Source organism: Triturus cristatus, chromosome 7 (genome assembly GCF_964204655.1).
Source record: "Triturus cristatus chromosome 7, aTriCri1.1, whole genome shotgun sequence".
Classification (NCBI taxonomy): domain Eukaryota; kingdom Metazoa; phylum Chordata; class Amphibia; order Caudata; family Salamandridae; genus Triturus; species Triturus cristatus.
Window position 1 is genome coordinate 795,925,554 of NC_140590.1, and position 27,801 is coordinate 795,953,354.

The 27,801-nt window shown below is 44.4% G+C and overlaps 1 protein-coding gene across 2 annotated transcripts in view; it reads left to right on the forward strand.

The window, feature by feature from the left end:
• The window catches only part of FAM114A2 (family with sequence similarity 114 member A2), a 310,681-nt gene that overhangs the window by 170,507 nt on the left and 112,373 nt on the right, over positions 1-27,801 (forward strand). Inside the window, exons 7-8 of one of the 2 annotated variants that reach the window (XM_085617644.1) lie at positions 8,080-8,214; positions 16,403-16,571. In XM_085617644.1, the coding sequence (XP_085473770.1) occupies positions 8,080-8,214; positions 16,403-16,571 (304 nt within the window). The remainder of the gene's footprint in view (positions 1-8,079; positions 8,215-16,402; positions 16,572-27,801) is intronic. The other variant, XM_085617643.1, reaches the window with a different exon arrangement.

Below are 27,801 nucleotides of genomic sequence, written 5' to 3' on the forward strand. Positions count from 1 at the left end.
AGTCCTCCCACTTTTACAACAGGGAGACTTCCTCGCCACATTGGACCTCAAGGACGCATACTTTCACATCCCTATGCATCCCGCTCACAGAAAATATCTACGATTTGTGGTAGATGGGCAACACTATCAATTTACAGTTCTCCCATTCGGAGTAACAACAGCACCCAGAGTGTTCACCAAGTGCCTAGCAGTCGTGGCAGCGCATCTCAGAAGACAACAGATCCATGTCTTCCCCTATCTGGACGATTGGCTCATAAAAGCCAATACATACCAAAAATGCGTTCTCCACACTCATCGCACGATTCAAACTCTCCACGATTTGGGATTCACTATCAACTACCCCAAATCCCACCTACAACCTTCCCACTTACATCAGTATCTGGGAGCAACCATAGATACATCCAAAGCCATTGCCTATCCCAGCACAGCCAGGATAGCCAGTATACAAAATCTCATCTCTCAATTTCAAACTCATCCATCTCTTCCAGCAAGAGTGTTCATGCAGCTCCTAGGCATGATGGCGTCGTGCATCTCCATAGTCCCACACGCACGACTTCAAATGCGTCCCTTACAAGAATGCTTAGCACAACAGTGGAACCAAGCTCACGGACAACTTACCGATCTGGTGTTGGTGGACAGTCGCTCACTTCGATCACTGAAATGGTGGAACACCATCAACCTGTCCAAAGGGAGACCGTTCTTAGAGCCTCTTCCACAAGTTGTGCTAACTACAGACGCATCTCTCACGGGGTGGGGAGCCCACCTCCTCCACCATACCACTCAGGGCAGATGGACCAGCCAACAAAAACTGCTCCACATCAACCACCTGGAACTCTTAGCAGTGTTCCTAGCACTAAAATCCTTTCAAATTCACCTAAAGAACAAAACTGTCCTCATACGCACAGACAACATGACGACAATGTATTATATACAGAAACAGGGAGGGACACACTCTCTCCAACTGTCCCAACTGGCACAGCAAATCTGGAGATGGGCAATTCCCCAAAACATCTACCTGTTAGCAGAACATCTCCCAGGGATCCACAATCAAGTGGCCGACCTCCTAAGTCGCCACACACAACAGATCCACGAATGGGAACTACACCCCAAAGTTCTACTCCCCTTCTTCCAAAAGTGGGGACAACCAGACATAGACCTGTTCGCCACCGCCGAAAACACAAAATGCCCAACCTTCGCCGCCAGGTTTCCACACCCACAGTCGAAGGGCAATGCCCTATGGATGAACTGGTCAGGCAGATTTGCGTACGCCTTTCCGCCTCTCCCACTAGTTCCATTTGTGGTACGCAAACTGAAACAACAGTCACTAACACTAATACTAGTGGCTCCCACTTGGGCACGTCAACCGTGGTTCACCACACTTCTGGAACTATCTTTAGTTCCACATCAAAAGCTACGCCTCTCCCCGGATCTATTAACCCAGAACCATGGAGAAATCAGACACCCAGATCCTCAAACACTGAACCTAGCGATCTGGCTCCTGAGGTCCTAGAGTTCGGTTACCTCAATCTCCCTCCAGACTGTATGAATATCATAAAAGAAGCCAGACGACCTACTACTAGAGCGTGTTATGCCGCTAAATGGAAACGATTTGCCATCTACTGCGCTAATAAGGACATACACCCATTGGATGCTTCCATCCAAAACATCATTTGCTATTTACTACACTTGCAAAGATGCAACCTAGCGTATTCCTCTATACGATTACACCTAGCAGCCTTGGCAGCCTACTTGCAAAATAGGCAACACCTGTCCCTTTTTAAGGTACCAGCCATCAAAGCGTTTATGGAAGGTCTCAAAAGGATTCTTCCCCCAAGATTGCCACCTGCCCCAGTGTGGAATCTCAATGTGGTTCTAACAAGACTCATGGGCCCCCCATTTGAACCTATGCACAAATGTGAATTGCAATTCCTAACATGGAAGGTAGCCTTCCTTATCGCAATCACTTCCCTGCGCAGAGTAAGTGAAATACAAGCCCTTACACTTGAAGAACCTTTCTTACAACTACACCGTAACAAAGTGGTTCTTAGGACAAACCCTAAATTTCTTCCAAAAGTGATTTCCCCTTTCCACCTTAACCAATCAGTAGAACTACCGGTCTTTTTCCCAAATCCAGACTCGGTAGCTGAAAGGGCCCTACATACCTTAGATGTTAAAAGAGCTTTGCTTTATTACATCGACAGAACAAAACCTTTTCGAAAGACAAAACAACTCTTTGTTGCTTTCGCGCCACCACACAAAGGCAACCCGATCTCCAAATCAGGAATAGCCAGGTGGATAGTTAAATGCATCCAAATATGCTACCTCAAGGCTAAACGTACACTCACAGTTCCCCCTAGGGCGCACTCCACGCGTAAAATAGGGGCTTCTATGGCCTTCTTAGGCAATATTCCCTTAGAAGACATTTGCAAGGCAGCCACATGGTCTACCACGCATACCTTCACTAAACACTATTGTGTTGACGTACAGGCCAAACAACAGGCCTCCGTGGGCCAGGCTGTCCTAAAAACTTTATTTCAAACTGCTGCAACGGATACAGGCGACCACCGCTAAGGGGAGCACTGCTATATAATCTATCCTCAGTGTGTGATCTGCAGCTCATATGCCTCGAACGGAATATGCTACTTACCAGTATGCATCTGTTCTTGGCATGTAGAGCTGCAGAGTCACACACGCCCGCCCGCCTCCCCGGGACCTGTATCTGTTCCAGCTTCCGTCTTACTTAGACATTACACATGGACATCCTTTCTTTCTTTTCTATATACTCCATCTTTTCCCAACATGGCGAAAAACAATCTGCCGATGGAGTGGATGCCCATGCGCACTGTTGTCCAGGGGAGGAGTCACCAACCTCGTGACCAAAGGCTTCTCCGAAGACAACAACAACCTGCAATCATCCGAGCCCAACACCAGATGGCGATCTTATCCTCAGTGTGTGACTCTGCAGCTCTACATGCCAAGAACAGATGCATACTGGTAAGTAGCATATTCCTTTCAGACCAGCACCATGTGTAACCTGGGTGACTGACTACACTCCAGCAAGGGCAACCAGCCTTAGTGATGCTGAATGTTTTTGCATTACTGACTGAAACCTCAAACCCCACTCGCTTGTGAATACTGTGCATGATTCCACAGGGTAAGCCGCTGGGTGTGTGCTAAGAGTCTGCTTCTGCACAAAAAAATGGCTCCCCCTTTTCATCTAATGCAACTGTGAAATCACCAGAGCAATACGCAATAAATCTCTGCCTGTAATTCCTCTTTGCACACAGAGTCATGTTTTCATATTAGTCACAAAACAAAATTTCTTTGCCAATTTGAAAGCACACTTACTACTCTTTTTTTTGGCAAGTGATAAACACTTTTACAGACCGACACATTTTGAATCCACTTTTCAGATTCTTAAAAAAGCACATGTCCAAACTGCTTTTTCAGACCAGCACCATGTGTAACCTGGGTGACTGACTACACTCCAGCAAGGGCAACCAGCCTTAGTGATGCTGAATGTTTTTGCATTACTGACTGAAACCTCAAACCCCACTCGCTTGTGAATACTGTGCATGATTCCACAGGGTAAGCAGCTGGGTGTGTGCTAAGAGTCTGCTTCTGCACAAAAAAATGGCTCCCCCTTTCCATCTAATGCAACTGTGAAATCACCAGAGCAATATGCAATAAATCTCTGCCTGTAATTACTCTTTGCACACAGAGTCATGTTTTCATATTAGTCACAAAACAAAATTTCTTTGCCAATTTGAAAGCACACTTACTACTCTTTTTTTTGGCAAGTGATAAACACTTTTACAGACTGACACATTATGAATCCACTTTTCAGATTCTTAAAAAAGCACATGTCCAAACTGCTTTTTCAGACCAGCACCATGTGTAACCTGGGTGACTGACTACACTCCAGCAAGGGCAACCAGCCTTAGTGATGCTGAATGTATTTGCATTACTGACTGAAACCTCAAACCCCACTCGCTTGTGAATACTGTGCATGATTCCACAGGGTAAGCAGCTGGGTCTGTGCTAAGAGTCTGCTTCTGCACCAAAAAATGGCTCCCCCTTTCCATCTAATGCAACTGTGAAATCACCAGAGCAATACGCAATAAATCTCTGCCTGTAATTCCTCTTTGCACACAGAGTCATGTTTTCATATTAGTCACAAAACGAAATTTCTTTGCCAATTTGAAAGCACACTTACTACTCTTTTTTTTGGCAAGTGATAAACACTTTTACAGACTGACACATTATGAATCCACTTTTCAGATTCTTAAAAAAGCACATGTCCAAACTGCTTTTTCAGACCAGCACCATGTGTAACCTGGGTGACTGACTACACTCCAGCAAGGGCAACCAGCCTTAGTGATGCTGAATGTATTTGCATTACTGACTGAAACCTCAAACCCCACTCGCTTGTGAATACTGTGCATGATTCCACAGGGTAAGCAGCTGGGTGTGTGCTAAGAGTCTGCTTCTGCACAAAAAAATGGCTCCCCCTTTCCATCTAATGCAACTGTGAAATCACCAGAGCAATACGCAATAAATCTCTGCCTGTAATTCCTCTTTGCACACAGAGTCATGTTTTCATATTAGTCACAAAACGAAATTTCTTTGCCAATTTGAAAGCACACTTACTACTCTTTTTTTTGGCAAGTGATAAACACTTTTACAGACTGACACATTTTGAATCCACTTTTTAGATTCTTAAAAAAGCACATGTCCAAACTGCTTTTTCAGACCAGCACCATGTGTAACCTGGGTGACTGCCTACACTCCAGCAAGGGCAACCAGCCTTACTGATGCTGTATGTATTTGCATTACTGAGTGCAACCTCAAACCCTTAAAGTATTCCTTATTTTTACCAGTACACCTTAATTTATCGTGAAAACATAGTCCATATTATTTTACATGTTCCTCACATTTAAATTTCTCCCAAAACAGAAAATGATAAACACAACTTCAACAAAAGGAATTCCATTTCTATTATTCATTTCTTAATTTACCATATACATCCCCTCTCAAACTCTAAACTCACCTTTAAAATTAGTTAGCTGTGAAAGAAATGTGGCACTCAAACAGCAGATTATCAGAGCCAGGATCTCTGTTCTTTAGACCTCTCTCCTCTCAGCAGAACCAGATAATGGCAAACTTTCCCTCTCTTTTTCCACACATATACATGTTAATTTCAAATCTCAGTGCTTCCCCCTTTTTTTCAAATGTAATCACACATTTCTATTGGTTGAAAACCAACCCTTTTCCAAAAAGTACCCTTCCCCCAACTTGACTTCTGCCTAGTACCCTTCCCCCAACTTGACTTCTGCCTGCTACCATAGCAACAGCTCATGGAACACTGCTGTGTGGAGTTAGGTCAGAAGTTCACCAAACAATGTTTTAATTCCACAGAGCAAGAGTGCTTGACTTTTCAAACCTAACAGCAAATCCATAGTACTGTTCTTTGGTAACACATTTTTCTGTACCAATACAAAACATGCTTCTATTAATTTACACATACAGCCTAGTTTTTATTCTAGAATGGTATGAAACAGCCAATCAGTTCTTTTTTTTATTAAAAAAATGTGTATGCCTCCATTTCCAAACTGTCTTTCATTTCTTTTTACCATTCTACTGAATTACACCTCCTGAGTGCATCCAGTTCTCCTTTGAAGATGTTCACAGTGTGGATTGTAGGGCACAGCTATGTCTTCTGGAGTGAAAAGTATGCAGAGAAAACAGATATGGTGAGAGACCTTGCTTTGCCAAATGTAGACATTAAATGGATTGGTCAGAGAGGGTTAAAGTGGCACCAATTGATGCCATTGGTGAAATCCTTCATGCAAATCCAACACCCTGACCTCATAATAGTGCACTGTGGTGGCAATGACCTAGGCACTTTGACTGGGGTAGGTCTGGAAATGCTTATGAAGGACACCTTTGCACAACTGTTTTCACTTTTCCCTAAAACTGCCTTTGTGTTTTCTAACATATGCCAAAGGCAAAAATGGAACTGGTCCAATCATTTCTGTCCGCAGATTGACAAAGCAAGAAAGCACGTCAACAAATCTGTTTCTGCTTTCCTCCGTGACTATGGTATGGGTTCCATTTACCACAACAACTTGCGTTACCACATGCAAGACATTTATAGAGGAGATGGTGTGCACTTCAATGATGAAGGGAACAGAGTCTTCCTCTTGAACCTTAGACTCTGCATCGGTACTTACTTGTAGGTACCACTAAAAAATCACTTCATAAACACAACGGCTCTTTTTAGAGCCCCCTAATATCTAAACTCTTAAATCTGCATTTCATTTCTTTTCTTTTATTTTTTTTCTACCGTACGCGTACGTTGAGCTTACCGTACGCGTACCCCGCGATTTTTTTAAAAATCAATAAATGTTTTCTTTGTACTTTTCTGTCCTTCTTTGACCCCCTTACAAATGTTAGGGGGTCTGTAACTCTCTCCCTTGCCCCCTTTTCAAGATATCACTCTTTTTTTTCTGAGTGAAACACACGAAATGGCGGCCGCCGCTTCCTGGTTTCGACCGATTCGAATGTTTACTAAGATCTAACAGCCAATCAGAATCGCGCTCGCGCACGTCACCGTACGCGTACGGTAAGCGCACCGTAAGCGCACCGTAAGCTGGCTCAGATATATATATTGATTTAAAGGCTATTTTCTCAGAATCTACTGAACAGATTTACACCAAACCTACAAAAGGCACTTCCTTGACCGGAGGACTACCTCTCTGCCAAATTTCAAGTAATTCTGTTCAGCCGTTCGGGCTGTAGCTGTGTCTAAAGCTCCTATGGAAAAATGCATGGGAAAAACGCGTTTTGGGACCCCCCTTTTATCTCAGCCCCCGCTTGACGAATCCCCCCGAGACTTTCAGGGTAGGAGCGGAGCGGAGCGCCCCACCTATTTTGAAAAATTCGCGAGGATTCGTCAACCGGCGCCAAAGTTATTCAAAATAGAATGTTGCGGATTTCCTATGGAAACGTGGTCCTAACTATAACTACCTACTGGCGACCGCCAGTAGGTAATATATATATATATATATATATCAGGCAAAATTAAAACATTGTACTTTGAATTAGGGAGAGCACCTTTGTCACTTTGGGTGTAACATCATAGAACTGTATGAGGTAGAGAGCTGATAAAAGGTTACGGTCTCTGATAGCTATTAACTACAATAGGACTGGCGTGTCCTTAAGGGCTGAAGTTTGACTTTGTCATTCGTTTATTTTCAGTGCATGTAAATGTATGAATGTTCTAAAAATATGGCATGGATTTAGTTATCCTTTAACTTTGTTGGACACCCCTGGGGTATTGACAAAGGAATACAGACATTGTCTCCTATAGAGTGATGGAGTGGCACGTTGATCCAGTGTGTAGGTGGGTTAAGTGACAGGATCAGGGATACAGCGACTTTCAAAGAGAGGACTGGACTGTGTAGGGACAGGGATACTGAATGTTCCAGCTATAGAATAAATGCATGGCTGTTCACTTATAAGACTAAATAGATTATGGGATTTTGCACAAGGGTGCAATAGATGTCAACACTAGGGTTGGATATTATAGGGGGCTGGCACAGAAGACAAACTGTCTTCTGTAGGACTGGACAAACCGGGAGTCTGTGAGAGGGATACATAACCTTTTCTAGCATCAGGTGGGTCAGAAGATTTTCACAGGAAGAATATGATGGGTCAGGAGATGTCTACTATATCTAGGAATGGATGGTTCCAGAATTTGTCTCTAGTGTTAGCCAGTTTCATGTTTTTCACTAAGGGAGACATAAGCTGTCTAAGCGGGTTATAGAGCCAACATCTCATCTCTAGCTGGATGACGAGGGGATTGTAATGGGGATACTTACTTTCTCTCTTCTAGGGCAGAATATGTTTATGACTGGTCTAGGGAGCTTCTTGCTTAGAAGCTCAGTGAGTGGAGATGATTTTTAAGGGCAATGCTCCCTGCTGACTCCAATTCTAGGTCTGACAAATCCAGAGAAACTTTGAGAGTGCTGTGTACAGATAGCAGTGCAGATCTCTTGAACTTGTCACTTCCTTTAGGGTAAGAGTGTCATCAGTGGAGGTTTGGATGCACTTGAATTTATTGGCAAGAAAACCATGGATGTTATCGCAGAGGGAGACCCTGGATTCAAGAAGACCAAAGGCCTGATGAACCGCAACTCCAACTTATCTCAGGTGAGATACCCACCATCACCTAGCCAATCTCTGTTTTAAGACTGTCGAGGTCATCTGCATCTTCCTTTCAACTTCCAACATATTGCTGTCCTTTTATTATATTAGCTTTTTGGATTGCACGGGTCTTTTGTTCAAATACAAACAATATGTAAATTGAGTAAAGGTTAAGTAAAGCAATGCAGGGTAGGGGTTCTATTATGATATAAAATCCACGTACCATAATATGCATGCATAATATAATCCAGCACTGTGTTAGGAGAACAGCCTAGTTAATTACAATTACCCATTAAATTGTGCTTTAAATGATCTCATCTATCCAGCATTGTGAATAATGAAGGGCAATCCAGATGGAGATGCACAGAAGTATTGAACTCAAAGTTCTTACAAGTGACTAATTAATTCTGTGTCACAAATTAATCACACGTTTTTGTCATTCAGGACCTTCTATTCTCTAAACTGCTATGTACGTATATGCTACATGTTTTCAAATGACATTTCTGTACTGGAAATAAGATGCTGTGTACTGACTGACCTGCTTGCTTAAAGTATGAAGGACCACATATGGTATGTTTACATTGGCTTTTAGCCTTCTGCTCTCCTAAAAGCTCCTAAAATTTCAGGTTGCATTTTTGTTTAACAAGCTTTAACCCCTTCCTTGCTCATGACGGAACGGTTCCGTCATGAGCCACGGTTGAGCTGTGCTCATGACGGAACCGTTCCGTCATGAGCCCGCCCGCGCTCGAACCCTTCAGCACCGCGGCGGAATTCGCCCAGCGCTGAAGGGGTTAAGTACTGAATCATAATACATTGATGTGTTGCAATATCACTGAGAGGCGAAGTTGTATATTGCCAAATACCAGAAGAAGCTGCGTCCTTTGTGTAGTCACTGGCCGTTCCTGCTCCACTTCCAGCTCAAAGTCCTCAGTTACGTCCAAGTCCAAACACTAACAAGAGAAATCAAAGCGGTACGCAAGCCCAACCCGCTTTTCTGACTCCAAATATAAGGAGCGAGGACATCAAGATCTCAGTTGCACTCCATAGAGGTCACTGGCCATGGAGCTGATTTCTCAATTTTTGCTGAGGTACCCCAAGTTTCTTAACCGTCATTAATCTTGCAGCAGATTGACGCTTCAAAGAGGCCATCTGCAAATTTTCAGTGTGCTTCCATGTCCCTTGGAACTGCCGGGCCTCCAGTTGGGATGCCACCAGTGGGTCCCTCTCTGGTGCCGTTACTGGGTCCGTACTAACTCCGGTACAGACTTCCACCCCAGTACCGATACCCATGTCAGTTAGTGCCACTCCGACACCAGTGCCAATGCCAATGCCAAACTGTTGTCATCTCCAGCTCAACCAATCTTTTTTTTTATGTATAGGTTTTCATTGGCATTTGTACAATAAAAGAAATCAATAATGACAAACTGACAAAACATTACAGGGTAACGTACCAAATTATAAAGACTTTTGAGACCCTTCCACCTTATCCCAAATACTCATTCCCCTTTCCTCGTGTATTATCAAAAAAATATACATTGCAGGGCATAAGTGCAGATTAAACATGCATTCAACATAACATTTATAACAGTTGTAGCTTTCATTAGTTCTCCCTTCTGTTGATACATGTATGTTCCCCTACCCTATTTCACAATCTGCCTCAGGGGGGTAGTGCATCTGGGGGGTCTAACAGTTCGGAGAGCATTGGCGCCCAAGCCTGCACTCATTGGCAAGTTTGTTGTCCCTACGTGTTTTACGCATATGACATTCCTCTGCATTTGCCCATTCAGCTATATCTCTCTGCCATTTGTCAATCGTCATAGCTACTGGGGACATCCACCTAATGGCAATTCTGCGTTTAGCCAGTGTGAGCCACACCATGAGGTATTTCCTACTTAGTTTCTTTTTTTTTCAGCTCAATCAATGTTGTGCTGTGGGATTACAAAAGTGCAGCCTTTCATGCACCCTGATTCTTAACTTGTCCCTCTACCACATCACATCTTTCAGCAGAGACTCAATTATCTTTTTAGCTCTGATTCTGACCCTGTGCCAGAGCAGGGTGCACCATAGGATATTGATGATGACGGTGAGGGGAATGTATTGCTCCTTCTTCATTACACTGCTGAGGCCTTGTACCTTTTTATTTTATCCTTCAAAATGTGTGCATAATACCTCCCCTGAGACCTAGCTTGACTCACCACATAGGCCTCCAGCAGAAGAAAGTGCTTCTTTTGCAGTGGGGGTTTGAAGGGCAACAAAGGTACTAGAGTTACAGCTGCCCTCCATTGAGACTAAAACACACATTTTGACAGAACAGCTTTGGTAGGCAACATCTGAAACTTTGCTCCCATTTAATGATGCCCTCACATATATTCTGATGCCATGTTCTTACCTGTCTGTTAGCAGGCACGTGGCCATATGACACAGACCCTTTCCTGGTGAGTCAGGTTTTCTTACCTTGCAGCCCACTCCAGATAGTCTCATTGTACAGGCATTGGCCAGTAAGGTACAGGCATTGGCCAGTAAGGTACACCCTAACTCATTTCCGACCAATCCTCTGGACAGAGAATCCACAATGATTGATTCCTTTGTATAACATATGTTTTTCTCTACCAGCTTGGCACTTTGAACTTTTAATGCAGTCTGTCTATTGAACTGGTACACACATGCCCATTGTTGCACGGCCAGCAAGATCTTACCGGCAGACTCAGAGGATCTTAGGGCCTCTCTGGTTCAGGTGATACATGATGGCAGGGTATGCAGCCAGGAAAGTTATCTGAGCTGGTCTGGATACCGCCGACTCTGTTGGCAGTGTGTTCCATGGGGCTGTAGACGCTTGCCAAACAATTTCCACACCAGTTCTGGAAATTTTGCGGTTATTGTAGATGGCTGGTACATAGGCTGAGACAGCCTTCCCAGCCAGTGATTGAGCAGACAGCCCAGTGCTTTCGGGGCCGAAGTGGTAGGCCAGCAGGAGCACCAGGATTTCAACTCCTTTTTCCCTGCTAAGAGAATAATGGAATAGTGCGCCTATGGCAGTAGTATATTCACTACCATCAAGTTAATGAGTCCGGCAAAATATCCACTTTTGTCATCAATTTTATTTAAATACAAAAGAGCATCATCCAGCCAACGCGTTTCGTTCAAATTGGTTGCTTGAACTTCATCAGGGCTAAATATCACTGATCCATAAATACGTTAACCAATGGCATACTAGGTCTCACACAACAAAAGTCCATGCATCCGAGACTTAGGATAAAGCCATGCAGCAATCTGTTGTGTACATTAAGTAATTATTCGCAAATGGCCACCTGATAATGCCACAGGTCTGATAGCCCAAAAACGATTTTCCTGTAGCAAGAGTCAATTGAGCAGTAGTACAGGAACCTTTTTCCCTGCTACAGTGGCCAACATACCTCTTTAGTGTGCCCTTTGCAGGACTTCCTCCTGGGTTGGCGATGCATCATAGCTGACTGATGAGTTTTAGTAATAGTTCATACACACTAGTCTTTTCCTTTTCTCTCCTCCTGACACCATATCATTGCCACACCAGAACAAATTTCACCAGTGCATCTGTCCATCCTGCTACAGGAGGTACACTTGTTGCTCTCCAAGACTTCCATAGCAAGGATATCAAACTCAGATAAAAGACAGGGGCTGTTATTCTTGCTATTCCTTCATCTCAAAAAGGACGGGGCGGGGTCTCATACTTATTTAGGACCTTTGAGTGCTGTGTACAGATAGCTGTGCAGTTCTGTTTGATTTGTCACTTCCATCAGGGTAAGAGTGTCATCAGTGGAGGTTTGGATGCACTTGCATTTATTGGCATGAAAACCATGGATGTCATTGCAGAGGGAGACTCTGGATTCAAGAATACCAAATGCCTGATGAACCGCAACTCTACCTTATCTCAGGTGAGATACCCACCATCACTTAGCTAATCTCCATCTCAAGACTCTCAAGGTCTTCTGCCTCGTCCTTTCATCCAAATTCAAAATGCTCCCCGTGACTTGCATTCTATCTGCTCCAGACTCAGGAGACTGGATGGTGTCTTTGAACTTGCAGGATAAATATTTTCACACACCCGTCCTGCAGTCTCACAAGGGTTAGCTGTGGTTTAAGGTGAGAAAGGAACATTTTAAGCTTGCTGTGCACCCATTCGGCCTCACCACAGACCCTCGGGTGTTCACAAAAGTGATGATGGTGGTCACAACCCATCTTCAGAGGTCAGGAGTCCCCAGATTCCCTGTCTTGATAGCTGGGTACAGAACGCTGGCTCGCTGCAGTCGGTCATGGTCCGCCGCGAGACGACAGTGGAAATCCCAACATCTATTTGATTTCCTATAAATGAGCTGAAGTCCCACCTAATTCCATCACAGAGGCTTCCATTCATTGAGGTGATTATGGACATTCTGGAGGTCATAGCATTTCCTCCGCATTAACAAGTTCTGCACATTCAGGCTATAATCCTGAGATTTCAGGCTTTCTTCTGGATCCAAGTGATGGAGGCTTCAAGGTCTTTTGGCCTCTGAACCGTGGGCATCTTCTTTGTCAAGTACACCAGGTCACATATGCAAGCCCTTGAGTGGAACCTGAAATCTGTGTTGGCCAAGCATCAACGCTGCCTATCAGACACCATCCAGGTCATGTATGGTAATGGCTCAAGAGCTGCAGTGGTAGCTGACCCGTCACAATTTGTCCTCCTCAACACTGATGGGTTGGGGAGTTCACTTGTAGGAGGTGAAGATTACAGGACTCCGGTCTCCAGTGGAGGCCAGTTCCACATCAGCCTGCTGGAGTGATGGGCCATTTGTCTGGCCCTGAAGTGCTTCCTACTGTCCTTCAAGGGGAGACGTGGTACTTCAGCAAACAGGCGAAGTAGGATTCCTGGATCATTTGGCAGGAGGCTTTGCTTCTCTGGAGGTGGCTGTAGTACCAGGGCATGCTCCCAACCCCCTCGCAGGGTCCTCGAATGCTAGAGTGGACGAACTGAGCAGAGATCATCTGGCAGATCACGGGTGGCATCTGTATGAGACCGAGTAGTTACTTAAAGGTATGGGGGAATAGAAAAGTGGAAACACTTAAATAAAAATAATAATAGACATATAATACAAACTCGAACAATAAATAAAAAGACAGACCGGAAGACAATTTCTGATTCTATGACCTATTTCCCAGTAAATACATACTTATTACCATAATATTCACATGAAGGAGATGTTAGAGAAAACAAAACTCGGGCTCATATTGATTAGAGTCCTGATGATGATCCCACATTAATAATGGCTGTTGACAATAATGACTGACCCATACAAATGAACTTAACTTGTAATACATGGGCCGCATTTATGTAACTTTTAGTGTGGTGCACTAATTCTTATATGCAATCACAATTGTCACGGCTGCCTGAGCACGTTTGTTTTACACCTCATGGAAATTCTTTCTGGGTAAATCGCTCCCCCGAAGTTTTAATTAGATTTTTGTATAATCAAATACTTTACTTTTGTTTTAAGCCTTTGAGAAGTTATTACTGTTATTTATATTTCTCTGATCCCTAAAATCTCTAGTGACTTCAGGATCATCCCTTGTGTTTAAGCCCCTTTGCAATGCATGTATGTTGAGTGTCTTGGTTAGATGGAAGAACTATATAAATTTCAGCTGCGTTCCTGACACCCTAACAACATAATTTTCAGCTCGTATAAAAACACAACAAGGATGTTATGAGCTCGACTAAAAAAACAGTTACAATAGTTTCCCACTTTTTTGACCATTTAACATCAGCATGTAGATCAGTTGGTAGATCATATGCAACCTTTATGTAATATGTATCACAGTTAATTATTTTCCCCTTTATAGACCAGTAAAAACGAATGCCTATGATCTTATTTTGTTAATTGACGCTGCTAATGAGGTAGAAATAGAAGTTAACCACGGTCACACAATTTGGAGAAACATAGCCTATGACCTAATCAATTTTTGGAAAGTATATGAGATTTCAGTCCTTTATTTTCAGAACATGATGGGCATTTCTTTAGCACACACACCGATATCATTGTTTGATCTTATGTTTTATTTATGTTGTAAACTCAGATGTGCTTTTGGAAAATCACAGAAAGACAGACTGCACTGCAGAACGTTTCTTTCTACACAGGGCAGTATTCAGGGTTCTGTTCTCTTTTTTTTGGTACAATTTTCTACACAAAAATCATTTTGAAATCCAGACAGTCTGCAGGACAACTTTATCTTCGGCAGGCGTAAAGTTTGGGTCGGAAGTGTGTATTAGTTATACACATCTTGTAGTGTGGGTGTTTTTAAGATTGACAGAACTCATGAGAAAGGCACTGTAAAGCTTGCAGGCGATTGTTTATTGTTGCTTTTAATGACAGTTGGGAATTGTTGGTTATGGTAATTCATATTTCAATGACTTTCTATTATAGAGAAAGCCTGACGAATGGAAATTGGAAGCTACTACAGGGTTTGTCAAAAAACAGAGGCGTAAAGCAGGAGGGAGAATAAGGAGCTAGTATAAAAACAGGAGTATAGCAAGGGAATACAGGGATTGGTTAAAAAAAAGAGTAAAGCGGGAGCTGGCAACAAACTAAAGTGAGTGATAGTAAAGGGTTTGTATAAAAAGGAGTAAAACGAGTGGAGTTTGGGGTTTGTTAAAAAAGAGTAAAGTGGGAGAAACTAGAAGACATTAGAGAAAAAAAGAAGTAAAGCAGGAGCAGGAGTAGAGCATGGAAGGCAGGTAAAAGTATCTAACGAAAAAGGGACGAGCTTTAAGAGACATCTAAAAGAGCTAAAAACTGCCGTAAAAAGTTTTTTTTTAAAAAAGACTTCCTCCAAGTTGAATTTGTCAACCTGGTGAAACGTATTCTTGATTAAAAATAAATAAAAAAATGCACAAAAAAACAAAATGTTCAACTTTTCAACTCCCAAAACATTCAATCAAAGCCTCCTTAGGCCGTTAGCTATATGTTGTCCTATCACCTTAATGTACAGTTGACTATCTCTGACTCATTTCTTGTACTTGGTATGTATGACACTCCTTGAGCTATTGACCTATCCCAATACAAATAGGGAAAACCTTCTTTGTAATTCATATACCCGGTTGCCTAAATACATTTCTGGGTTTTAGTTTATAATATACCTATACATGTTGCAAATAAATTCTTATGGGCAATATTAGAAGTCTGGGAACGTATCCCACAAGTCTAGTGTAAGTGCTCCGATCTATAATATGTTCTGAGATGTAGTCACAGCCATGCTGAAAACGTAGTCCTCTTTGAGTTGTGAAGCCAATCGGTGATATCATTAAACTTGTCACTCAGCAAAAAAGCGAACAGTGGGATGAATATGTTTGATTTTCAAAATAGCAAGACTGTCTTAAATCAAAAAAAGATTCAATTGTATCCAATATTGTCAGTAATTCATTCTCTAACCGTTTGTTTTGCAAGAGGATTGTAATTTATGTGCCATACATTCACATATATTTTCTTCTTTTTGAAAGTGAATGGAAATATTTTGATAAAAAAAATAGGATCATATTGGCTCTTCACTGCAGATAAATTACAAGTTATATTTGACACTGTCTTGGGTATAAAATTCAGAACTTTGGAAGGACACTAACCTTGCAAATAGATGAGGTTCCTACTGAATAGACGAGCTTCGTGCTCTGTGCTAAATTCTGAGATTGATGGAGAACAACAAACAGGGCTTGTAAAAATCTGATCAATTGACAGTAAAAAATACACACAGTGAGCACAGCTGTTTTATTGAGGTCTACTCATGCTGTCCATTTTATTCGTTTTTGTTAAGTTTATTACATGAAATTTGACTTTAAAACTACCAGTGATGTCTACCAGTTACCGCAGCATATTTTAATCTCTGACACAAACGTCTCTCTCCAAAAAAACGTGTTATTGTTTGTTTTGTCTTTGCATAGATAACGTGGTAATTTCACTTTAGAGATTTATTTATCTATGGCACCTCGGTTGTTTGATAATTGTGAAAATAAATATGTTTATTGCATATACTCACAACATGGCCATTACAAATCCTGCACTTCTCTGGACTATAAATGGGCATTTAAGTTTGTCTTCTACTTTCCCTGTAATGATAACGGAGAGGGCAGTAAAAATGTAAAATTGTACATGTGCAGTTAAGACTTCCCTTCTGTCATTCCTTTTACTCTCAGGTCCTGCGAGAAGCAAAGGAGAAAGAGGAGAAGCGGGCAGGTAACGCATTGGAGCCAGATGCTGAGAGGAAGGCACACTATGGAGTGCTCTTTGATGATTTTCAGGGTCTCGCTCACCTCGAGGCTTTGGAGATGCTGTCTAGGGAAAGTGAAGCCAAGGTAGGAAGGGGTATGTATGCCCATTGCAGTACATCTAAAATGGATGTTAACCATCTCTAATTGTGAAATTTCCTTACTGTATGTTCTGGAAATTTGTTGTGTGATAGTTGTTATTTATATGTATGTTTATTCTGTGTGTCTTGGGGCCAAAGAGAATGGGGTTTGTGTGTAGTACATGTATTTTTTATGGTTTGATGAAGTGCTGGACTGTAGTGATGTGTCTTTACCCGGCTTTTTTATCCAGTTGTGCTTCCCAGCACAGGTGTCTGATATTTTATCATTTCTTTCTGTGTTGATTCAAATGAAAGGGGATGTCATGGATTTGTTTTGGTGTAGTATATGTTATATCGGTGTGGCTGCTGAGTTAAGAAAGTATTTGTTGCCGCATTGAAAATGTTATGTGTGTCACATGGGATAAACTGTCAGAGGGGACAGTTCATGGAGGATGCAGGCATCAGACCAGTCTTGCTTGTTATGTTATCTCAAATTATGAACAATAAACAAACTATTAATACTTACCAGACAGAATCATGGAGTCCTAATTGAATACCATAAACCAGAAGGCTTTAAAAACTTATTTAGAATTCACAAAAACACCTAGGCCAGCATATGGGAATCTATGATACACATAGATTTCCATTCACACGTCTCATTTAATACATTTCTATGGATTACACGAGGAAGTGAACAGACCAGCGCATTTGAACCACAAATTTGTTGTTTTAATTTTGTTCCTGAGGTAAATGTATTTTCCTATTGGAGAAACCCTTTCCAGTGCACACAAAATGTATGTGTGCCCTCTTCTCTTTTCCATCTTTGAAACACTCCCATCTTTTGCAAGAGTACATGTTAATTTGTTTCTAGGGCGAGAAATAACGTGCAAGATGTATGCCAATACTCCCAAACCCATGAGATTGTAGTTGTTGAATGTAATTTGCATGGCAATGCCATCTGGGACAATCCCTTTCCAATCCCTGATTCTAAACTTAGTGAGCAAAAATGTTATCTTAGTAGCACATTTTGTACAGTGTTAAGAGTGGCATGCAAATGCTTTTTTATTGTTGTTAGGAAATGGGATCTAATATATGGTGTAGTTGTGCGACCTCACCATGTAAAACACTTACCAAACCCTTTAGGACCAGTAGGTTTCGTTTAAGTCTCCAGCTCACCCAGGGTAACTGTGGCTGTGTGCAGCAAGGCTTAGACCATGGGTACTCACAAACTTTCTCTCGGGTGCCAAATTTACAGTGTGGTTTGTGGCCGAGGGCCGCGCCGGTGGGGGAGGGGGCGGGGCTAGAGCAAAAAAAAAAACTGTGACCATGAAGTTGAACACAGACCCCTGCAGCGGACGCCTTCGTCCACTGAGCCACCAGACCCGGCATTCACACATCTCTATCTATCTATCTCTCTCGCTCTGTCTCCCTCCCTCCCTCTATCCATCTCTCTCTCTCTCTCTATCACTCTCCCTCTCTCTGTCTCCCTCTCTCTCTATCTATCGCTCTCTCTCTCTCTCTCTCTCTTTCCCTCTGTCTCCCTCACTCTGTCTCCCTTTCTCTCTCCCTCCCTCCCTCTCTCTGTCTCCCTCCCTGTCTCCCTCCCTCTGTCTCTGTCTCCCTCTGTCTCACTCACTCTGTGTCTCCCTCCCTCTCTCTGTCTCCCTCCCTCTCTCTGTCTCCCTCCCTCTCTCTGTCTCAGTCCCTCCCTCTCCCTCCCTCTGTATGACTCCCTCCCTCTTGTCTCCCTCCCTCTGTCTCCCTCCCTCTTTCTGTCTCCCTCCCTCTCTCTGTCTCAGTCCCTCCCTCCCTCCCTCCCTCTGTATGTCTCCCTCCCTCTTGTCTCCCTCCCTCTTGTCTCCCTCCCTCTTGTCTCCCTCCCTCGTGTCTGCCTCCCTCTTGTCTCCCTCCCTCTGTCTCCCTCCCTCTCTGTCTCCCTACCTCTCTCTCCTTCTCCCTCCCTCTCTCTCCCTTTCTCTCTGTCTCCCTCCCTCTGTCTACCTCACTCTGTGTCTCCCTCTCCCACACCCTCCCTCCCTCTCTCTCCCTCTCCCTCCCTCTGTATGACTCCCTCCCTCTTGTCTCCCTCCCTCTGTCTCCCTCCCTCTCTCTGTCTCAGTCCCTCTCTCCCTTCCTCCCTCTGTATGTCTCCCTCCCTCTTGTCTCCCTCCCTCTTGTCTCCCTCCCTCTGTCTCCCTCCCTCTCTGTCTCCCTCCCTCTCTCTCCTTCTCCCTCCCTCCCTCTGTCTCACTCACTCTGTTTGTCTCCCTCTCTCTGTCTCCCTCGCTCTCCCTCTCTCTCCTCCCTCTCCCTGTCTCCCTCCCTCTCCCTCTCTCTCCCTCTCTCCCTCTGTCTCACTCACTGTGTTTGTCTTCCTCCCTCTCTCTCTCTCTCCCTCCCTCTCTCTCCCTCCCTCTCCCCGTCTCCCTCCCTCTCTCTATCTCTCTCTCAATCAGTTTGTCTCCCTTTCTCTCTGTCTCCGTCCCTCTCTGTCTCCCTCCCTCCCTCTCTCTCTCTCTCTGTCTCCCTCTCTCTCTGTCTCCCTCCCTCCCTCTCCCTCACTCCCTCCGTCTCCCTCCCTCTGTGTCCCTCTCTCGTGTCTCCCTCCCTCTTGTCTCCCTCCCTCTCTGTCTCCCTCCCTCTCCCTCTGTCTCCCTCCCTCTCTCTGTCTCCTCTTCTGTCTCCCTCCCTCTCTGTCTCTCCCTCTCTGTCTCCCGCTCTCTGTCTTCCCCCTCTCCCTCTCTCTCTCTCCCTCCCTCTGTCGCACTCTGTCTTCCTTCCACTGTAAACTCACCCACTGCTCTCACTAGCTGCTGTCTGCCCCCCTCACCTCACCCTGCTGTCATTGTCACCTCACCCCGCGATGAGACAGCTTCTCTGGAACACACAATGCTGCCGCACCCAAGTACTTCACAGGTCTTTTAAAGACCATTCACTTGTTAATGAGGCTTTGTTGAATTTCACCTCTTCTTGGCGCCCCTGCATCTCCACTCAAAAGCGCCCCTACATCTTCACTCAATCAGAGTGGAGATGCAGGGGCGCTAAGAAGAGGTGAAATAGAACAAAGCCTTATTAACAAGTGAATGGTTTTTAAAAGAATTGCCCAGCCCCCATAGCTCCGCGCTGCTGCAACCTGCGATATAAAAAACACAGAGGTATGTTGCCTGCAAGGTCCGCGGGCCGCCAAGGAAGGCTTGCCGGGCCGCTGGCGGCCCGCTGGCCGTACTATGAGTACCCGTGGCTTAGACAAAGGAACAAGTGTAATCATTTAAACAGCACCAAAACAATTGAGTTAGAAATAAGACACTCAAGAAATCCAAAGCCAATTTATGAAAATAGAGCAGAATTTAATATATTTTTAGACACCAAAACAAAAGAGAGCCACCGGAAAGTCCAGGAGATATAGACTTTAAAAGGTACAGTATTTCACATCTTCTAACTCAACCGCGAGCAAGCATTTGTAAATTCAACAAATTAGACACTTAGAAACTTTTTCAGCTAAAAGTTGGGCTAGTTGCATTGTGGTCAGTTCGAGTTACTATGCGTGACCAACTCCGGCAGGAAGCCAGTGACGGGGGCCTGTATGACCCTCAGAAACAGTTAACTTCAAAGAAGACGCAGTCTCCAGTCAGCTCTAGACACTTCATCTCCTTGCCATAGACTCCTATGGAAGCGATCCTGATGCAAGGGGTACAACATGCTGAAGATGCCCAAAGATGCTGTGAATGTGACGTGTTCAAGGGGGTCTTTTTTCAGCTACTCCTTGGTCCATGGGCTTGGTGAGGTGGTCCTGGCCACAGCGGTCGACATCCCCTGAAGTCCTCTCGAGCCTGGCAGAAGTCGTTGCCCTGCGTGACTAATCATCCAGTGTCTCAGTCACTGCAAAATCCTTCTTTGGGCTGTAGCTTGGCTTCTAGGCGACCAAGCTGCCGTCCGACAAGTCTCCCAGGTCCAGCGGACACGGGTGCAATTTCTGAGCACTGGGCCTCAGTCCTGGAACTGAACGGCTGTGTGGATTGGCAATCTGGCGATCTGGTCTACCACTCACCCATGGCAGGCTCCTTCCGCTGTTGTAGCCCTGTGCTGCGAATAGGTCCGCCAACCGACCGCTGGAGTCCCTTTCTTTGACTGGGCTCTGGAAATTACTTCTCCCTGAGCAGGATACAGCATGCACAGTTCCTTTTACTTTGCTAGCCATCAGTTGCAGTCCACGTAAGTGCAGCGTCTCTTTGCCAGGAACTTGCTGCAGTAAGGCAGTCCTTCTTCCAGTCCAGTCAAGATATGAGTTCAAGGTGCCAGGGGTGCCATTTTTATGCTCTGAAGTTTACTCAGGGTAAGATTTGGTTCGCAGCCAATGGACTGCCAGGTTTCCTTCCTCTGATGACCACTTCCTGTGAAGTGTGGCATCTGCCTATCCCAAGAAGTACCATTCTGCCCACTTCCAACATGGCAGAACCCCTTTCCTGGTGTTCACAATTCACTAGCGCAACCCAAAGGTGTGGTTACCAGGGGGCTACACATCCATGGAAAACAGGTTTGGCAAATGGTTTCTCCTTCCATTTCCATAATGCCAGCCTGTCTAACTGAACACTAGAGCAGCCCCTATTCCAGGTGTTTCCCAGTTGCCCTTCAAAGGCGGCTTCTCCTTTGAAGTTCGCCCATGTGACTTCCTATGGAGGTAACACTTTGTCTGATGACGGCCCCTATTGTATTCTCTTCTGGGAATCGTTAGCATGTTTCCATAGGGCTGCATAAAGCTGTCTCTAGGACAGACCCCATGTTCAACCATTAAGGGTACAGTAGACTAAAGGAAGCAAAGTAGCAACTTTGTTAAAGTTGCACACTGTAACATGTTAAATTGAGCCTGATTTGATTCTCAAGTCAAACTAATGTAACGTGTTGTTTGATAGGTAGGAGTATCAACTTTGGTTGTACCATTCGTATAACAAGAATGCTTGATATATATAAGTACCTTTATCTTAGCAATGTTATCAACCAACTTGTTCTGCAGTTAGAAGCTTTTGAAGAGCCTTGTGAGATACAGGAAGATGTTCTGGCCTCTTTAGGCACAATTTGCAACCTTGTTTCGGTCAACTTTGAGGTGCTGAAGAAAGTACTTGAAAAGGCCTGCGTAAAATAAGTTAGCATTGTCTTGAGTGGTATTTATTATTTTACTTATAAGTGTGCTTCTTTTCCTCAGAGGTTGCAGCTATGCTTTTGTCCAGCTGCTTTTCACAGAAAATTACTTGACAGGTGTCTAAATTTGTGGACAAAAAAATGGAAATATTTAGAATATCATTGTTTCTAATTTTGGCTGTGGTTTGATTGATTTTCCTAAATCAAAGGACATTTCTTCACCAAAAAGATCAGAAAGTTTCTAGAATTGAGGACAGATTAGGTCACCTGTGCCTAATGAGTACTCAGCTGGAGACAGCTGCTGGTTTCTAATCCATCGACATAGTTTACTAACCCTTCAGTTGTTTATGAATAGATCAGACTCAGAGATACATTTGATTATCAGTTGTATATGACAGACATACAAAGGTAAACCCTTCTATGATATTAAATCGGCAACTTGTGTCTCGGACAAACACCATGGCTGTTTGAGGTGAACCGTTAACCTGCATGTCAATAGTGAATCAAATGTGCTAAAAATGCAAAGCCCCTATCAAAGGCTTCTAGGACTCAAGAAAGGTGAACCATTTAAAACACATGGGGCATCTAAGTTAGGATAATCCACAATGTCAAACATTGCAGGCAAATAAAAAAGGATCAAGAAAGAAGACCTGCCAAGATCCGCAATACCAAGAAGAGCATTCATTACTACAATCATGGTCTTACCCCTCTAACCCAGTATGACACTTGATGAATTGGAGCATTAGTGAGAAGAAAAACTTAAAATTGTTATTGACCATATTTTACATGAATTTGGAAACATTTCTGACATAGTAAAAAGCCTGAACTTTAGGCAGCTTACAGGGATCAAGAGAGGGTGTCCTTCAGCAGGGACTAATTGTGGTTTTCAGGAATCTTTCCCTCACTGAAACATAGATTAATGACTGAAGGCAAGATTGGCACAAAGAGGTAAAGGTTTCACTTCCTTGATTATGTGCCTTCCTTTCAAGCATTTCTCCTGCAGGTCCTTCCCTTGTTGTTCCCTCCTCTGTTGTCTCTTTCTCTGCAATCCCTTCCCCTTCATGTCCTTTCTCTGTAGCCCTCTGTCACACTTTCTATGCAAACCCTTCTGCTCAGCTGCTTCCCTGCAATAAACTCCAGCCTTCCTGGCATCTTTAAAACTTGCCATTTGCCCTGGGTGTCGCAGGATGGATACCTTAAGAGTTGTATCTTTGGGCACATTTCAGATGTACACTTTTTTGTCCTCTCTAGGCTGTGCTGACTTCTTCTCCCTCAGACGTGTCTGGCCTTCTGACATGCTCCGTAACAAGTCTTGTGTAAAACTGAATGACGACCACTGAGATAAGGACATATGCTTGTGCCACTTTGGCATTGCAGCTCTTCAAAGGAAAATTGTCTGGATGAGACTGTTGGGCACAACACAACCAAGGGGGCTTGAATGCCAGAGTCGCGATGTCAATGTTTTGTGATTCCAATATACAGTGAACACTGTTCAACTTGTTCTGGTAACTCTGCATCATATTGCTTTCTGCTATTCATTACTTTCACTCTCTCCTGTTCTTTAAGCCACTTCAACATGCCCTCCACAGTGTTTTCGAATAAAACTGTCATTCACTTGGGTTATGCAAACTGTTATTGTGAGAATATGACCAATCTGTTCTCTCTCCAATGCCATATCATCCATATTTATTATATTCATTGGGGCACCTTTGTTGTATGAGAGTTTCAACTTAGTAGTAAGCAAGGTTTTTTGCTTTTGTAGCGCCACAGTGTCCATCCAGGGCTGCAATTTTCTCTATATATTTGTCCAACATAGAATAAGAGTGCGTAGCTGCGCGTCTCTTTATTTGGTAGACATTTTACACAGTAGAAATGTAGTAATCTTTTATGCATTAATTTTATTTTCTTTACCTTTGAGTTCATTTGGGGAGTTCAGAGCGAGTGGTAACCAGTTGGGACTAAACTGAGTTTTTATTGGGACTTACTTGATCTATAATCTTGCAGGTTGGTGAAGGAATAATAGCAGTGCAAGAAATGTAGTTACTGATAGAGGGTGGTGAAACCCTACTTAAGCAGCAACCGCAATCTTTGTCAGGGTGAGGCTTAAGCAAACCCCAAATTAACCTGTGCCTATTCCTTTGGAAGCTTGGCACAGAGCAGTCAGTCTAACTTAGAAGCAATGTTTAAAGAATTTATGCAGCACTTAAAACAGTAATAAAGTGAAAACACAAAACACAAAAAGATCCCACACCAATTTAGAAAAATAGAGCAAAATGTAATAATTGAATCAAGACCAAAAGGAAAAAATCCAATCATACAACCAGAGATATGCAATTTTAAAGATTTAATTGTAAATAGTGCCAAAAATCCCAAATCGCCACTTGTGGCTTTCCGGTCATGTGAGACTGGGAGAAAGGCACGAGTTCAGGCCAACGGTAGTGGAGAGTGGGTCAGATACAGAGACCAGGTTAGTCCCGGTGAAAAGTAACCTTCCCAGTCAAGGGCAGAATCCCATTCATGGTGGTGAGGGCAGCGACGATCAGGGAAGCGTTTCAGACGTTGTTGCTGTAAAGTGAGGATCCTGTTGTTGTCGCATGTAGTCAGACCAGAGCTTTGTGGTGGTAGTCGATGCTGTAGTGCAAAGGGTTGGGTCGGCATAACTTTGCGGTGGGCAGTGTGAGCAACAAGGTTTTTTGCGACAACTGGCAAGTTTATGGTTGCGAAGAGGCCAAAAACTTCATTTCAGATCTACTGAGGCCAAACCAAGGGTCCAGGACCTGAGTGGCACCACTTGGGAGTCAGCTGGTTCTGGTTCTGGTGGTTGGGAGTCTGTTATGTCCCTGTGGCTCCGAACAGGAGGCCAGCAGAGCTTGAAGTCACTCTGGGGCACCTAGGGTCAGGTCAGGTCTAATCCCTCTGTCTCAGGCAGAAGGGCAGCGGTGCAGCGATCCAGCAAAACATCCATTCAGTAAAGTAGCAAGGCTGCAGCCAAGCACAGTGGCAGTCCTTTCAGTAGCACAGCAGTCCTGCTTCCTGGCAGAGTCTCCACAGTTCCAGAACTGAGGAGTTGGTGTCTGAGGTCTTATATTTATACCAGGTGCCTCCTGGTAGTTGGAGAAGCTTCTAGAGAGGTTTCTCTTTGAAGTGCAGTCTGTTTCTTGCCTTCCCTACCCTGGCTCCAGACCAGGATTCTCCAACGAGTAGCTTGCGATCTACTGGTAGCTGTTAAGCTACCTGTAAGTAGCTCTCCTGTGTCCAGCCCAGCCTACTAAATTGGAACACTTTGCTCGGTTGAAATATTATATGCATTCCAAAATGTAAATGCATATATTTGAGATAAAATGTGTGTTTTTCCACAACTCATAAGCTGATGTTTGTAAAAAATAAAAATAAATGGTTGGAGTTTCGTAATATGTTTAAACTGAAAGGTGTTGGGGAGATTTATTAGCAAGATTAGTAACTTGGTACCAGAGGCATTGCAGTTATGGCTGGCTTGTATATACAGTGCTGAAGCATTGCAAATTGCTGAAACCTTTTTCACAATAATACTGATTTTCATTGAACATAAGTAGCTCTTGGTTGTGTATGAACCTGGCCCTTTACATGGTATATCAACGCAGCAGGATTCTTACCTGCATCACGCCACGCCATTACTTCGCCGCCACCGCCAAGAGTCAGGGGCAGTCCTCGCAGCAGCAGGGAGCTCCAACTTCCGCGTCGCCGCCCCGGGTCCACAACTCCCGGCAGCACCAGCGGCGGCGCGCGGCTCTGACGCGCCAGGAGGCGGGAATAAAGCTCAGAGAGGCCGGCGGAGCTAGGGGGAAAAGCAGCAACGCAGCAGGATTCTTACCTGCATCACGCCACGCCATTACTTCGCCGCCACCGCCAAGAGTCAGGGGCAGTCCTCGCAGCAGCAGGGAGCTCCAACTTCCGCGTCGCCGCCCCGGGTCCACAACTCCCGGCAGCACCAGCGGCGGCGCGCGGCTCTGACGCGCCAGGAGGCGGGAATAAAGCTCAGAGAGACCGGCGGAGCTAGGGGGAAAAGCAGCAACGCAGCAGGATTCTTACCTGCATCACGCCACGCCATTACTTCGCCGCCACCGCCAAGAGTCAGGGGCAGTCCTCGCAGCAGCAGGGAGCTCCAACTTCCGCGTCGCCGCCCCGGGTCCACAACTCCCGGCAGCACCAGCGGCGGCGCGCGGCTCTGACGCGCCAGGAGGCGGGAATAAAGCTCAGAGAGGCTCGCTTCGCGGGACGCGAGCGGGACGGCCGGGGCGAAGCCCGGGCAAAGGGCGGGCCCTCTACGGCCCTCATCGGCAGGAGGAGGCAGGGGCAGGGCCAGAACCGCTACAGGAGTCATCGTCGACATTCTTTGTCGCGTAAGCCTAGCTGATATACAATCTTACGTACATTTGTTTATGTGTTCTTCCCTATTTTGTGCTATATTGTAAGTCATGCCTAAAAAAATTGCTGGAGTTCAACAAAACAAGATTAACAACTATCTAGTTCAGACCGTACAGAAGATCAATATGCAAAGGAGGGAGTCATTGGGGCTGAGCCAATCTCCTGATTTGCTCTGCCTGTCCCCACCTACACTTGTTACTACTTTGACTGATGAAATTTTTACGCAAGACGTTTTCAGTGCAGCCACGATCGATGACATTGTTTCCCAAGTTACACCAGACACCCCGGATAATGTAATCCCGGCTTCTGATGGCTTGCCCGTTGAGGGCAATGCAGATAACTACAATAATATAGATTCAGATCAAGATACACAGTCTCAGGTGTCTGTTCTCGATCAATCCACTATAGGTCATGTAGCCAGACCCAAGCGACAATGCACTAAGATTCCTCTAAAGCGGGGTGGGCTACGCTCAGGGACTAAATGGAAGAGGGCTAACATTCCAAAATGTACACAAATGACTCACGTTGAGGACCATTCTACCCGTCCTACTGAAGAAGCCCTTCTCGATAAAATCGTAGACCTTATTGAGATTAAAATTAACTCCATCGTTAAACCTCTCATATCCAAGATTGATAAATTGCAAGCAGAGGTTAAGAAGCTGGGCGGTCGTCAAAATATAGTTGCAAGTGGCATTGAAAATATAACTACGTTAGTGACTATTTTAGGCAATAATCCCAGGGGAGTTAACACCGGAAACGATTTGGGGGCTGGTGAAGGAACTGAACTGCTTGGAGTGAACCCTTCACCATTATCTTTGACCGCTCCCATTGAGGGTCCCGTGCTACCACGTCCTTCAATAAATCCAACTTCTCCGGCCAACATTCCCCCAGTACAAACACAAGTACAAGCCGAAATTTTCACAACGGACCCACTGCAATTCATTGTTGAAGCCACACCTGTGGTCTTAGTCCTCGCAAATGTTCCTCCGCTGGAAAGAGGTACGGTGGAAAGTTCTAATTCACTACGTAGCAAAGCCCTGCATTGGCTAACCGTTAATGTGCGGCTAGCTCCAGGGGGACAGCATCACCTAGCAAGCGTAATTAAATCAGTAACTAGGGTTCCTTGGCTGGGAAACCGCCCAAAAAGATTTAAAGGTGACTGTGTGGCTGTGAGCTTTTCAAATCAACATGTTCTTCCTAACATTCTTGCAAATATCTTTCCTCCCCAACGAAGACAAGGCACCGTGGTTCCCCTCACTCTGAAATTTTTGTATGGGGAACAGCGGAACATATCTTTTCCAAGGACTCCTGCTTCAGAGAGGAATACCAACTGGAATCTTCACTCCAGTTGGGAACAAGATTTAAGGAATAACGTCTCAGCTCACCGTCATCAACCTTTTATGCTTAACCCCGTTACACAGCCTTTAGAACTGTTTAACCGCTTTGCGCCACTTTCTTTTATGGACCACAACGATTGACTTTTGCCAAATCACGTTAATGACGCAAAGGGACCACTTTCTGCTTTTGGTTTATCAGCTCAGTCCTCTGCAGGAGCCAGGGCCTGCAGATTTATGAGCTGGAATATTGCGGGGCTAAGACCCAAATTTAAAGATAAAATCTGGTTGGACAAAATTAGGAATTATGACATCCTTGCTTTTCAGGAAACTTGGGAAACGTTAGATTGCTTGGCCTTAGACGGCTATTCTC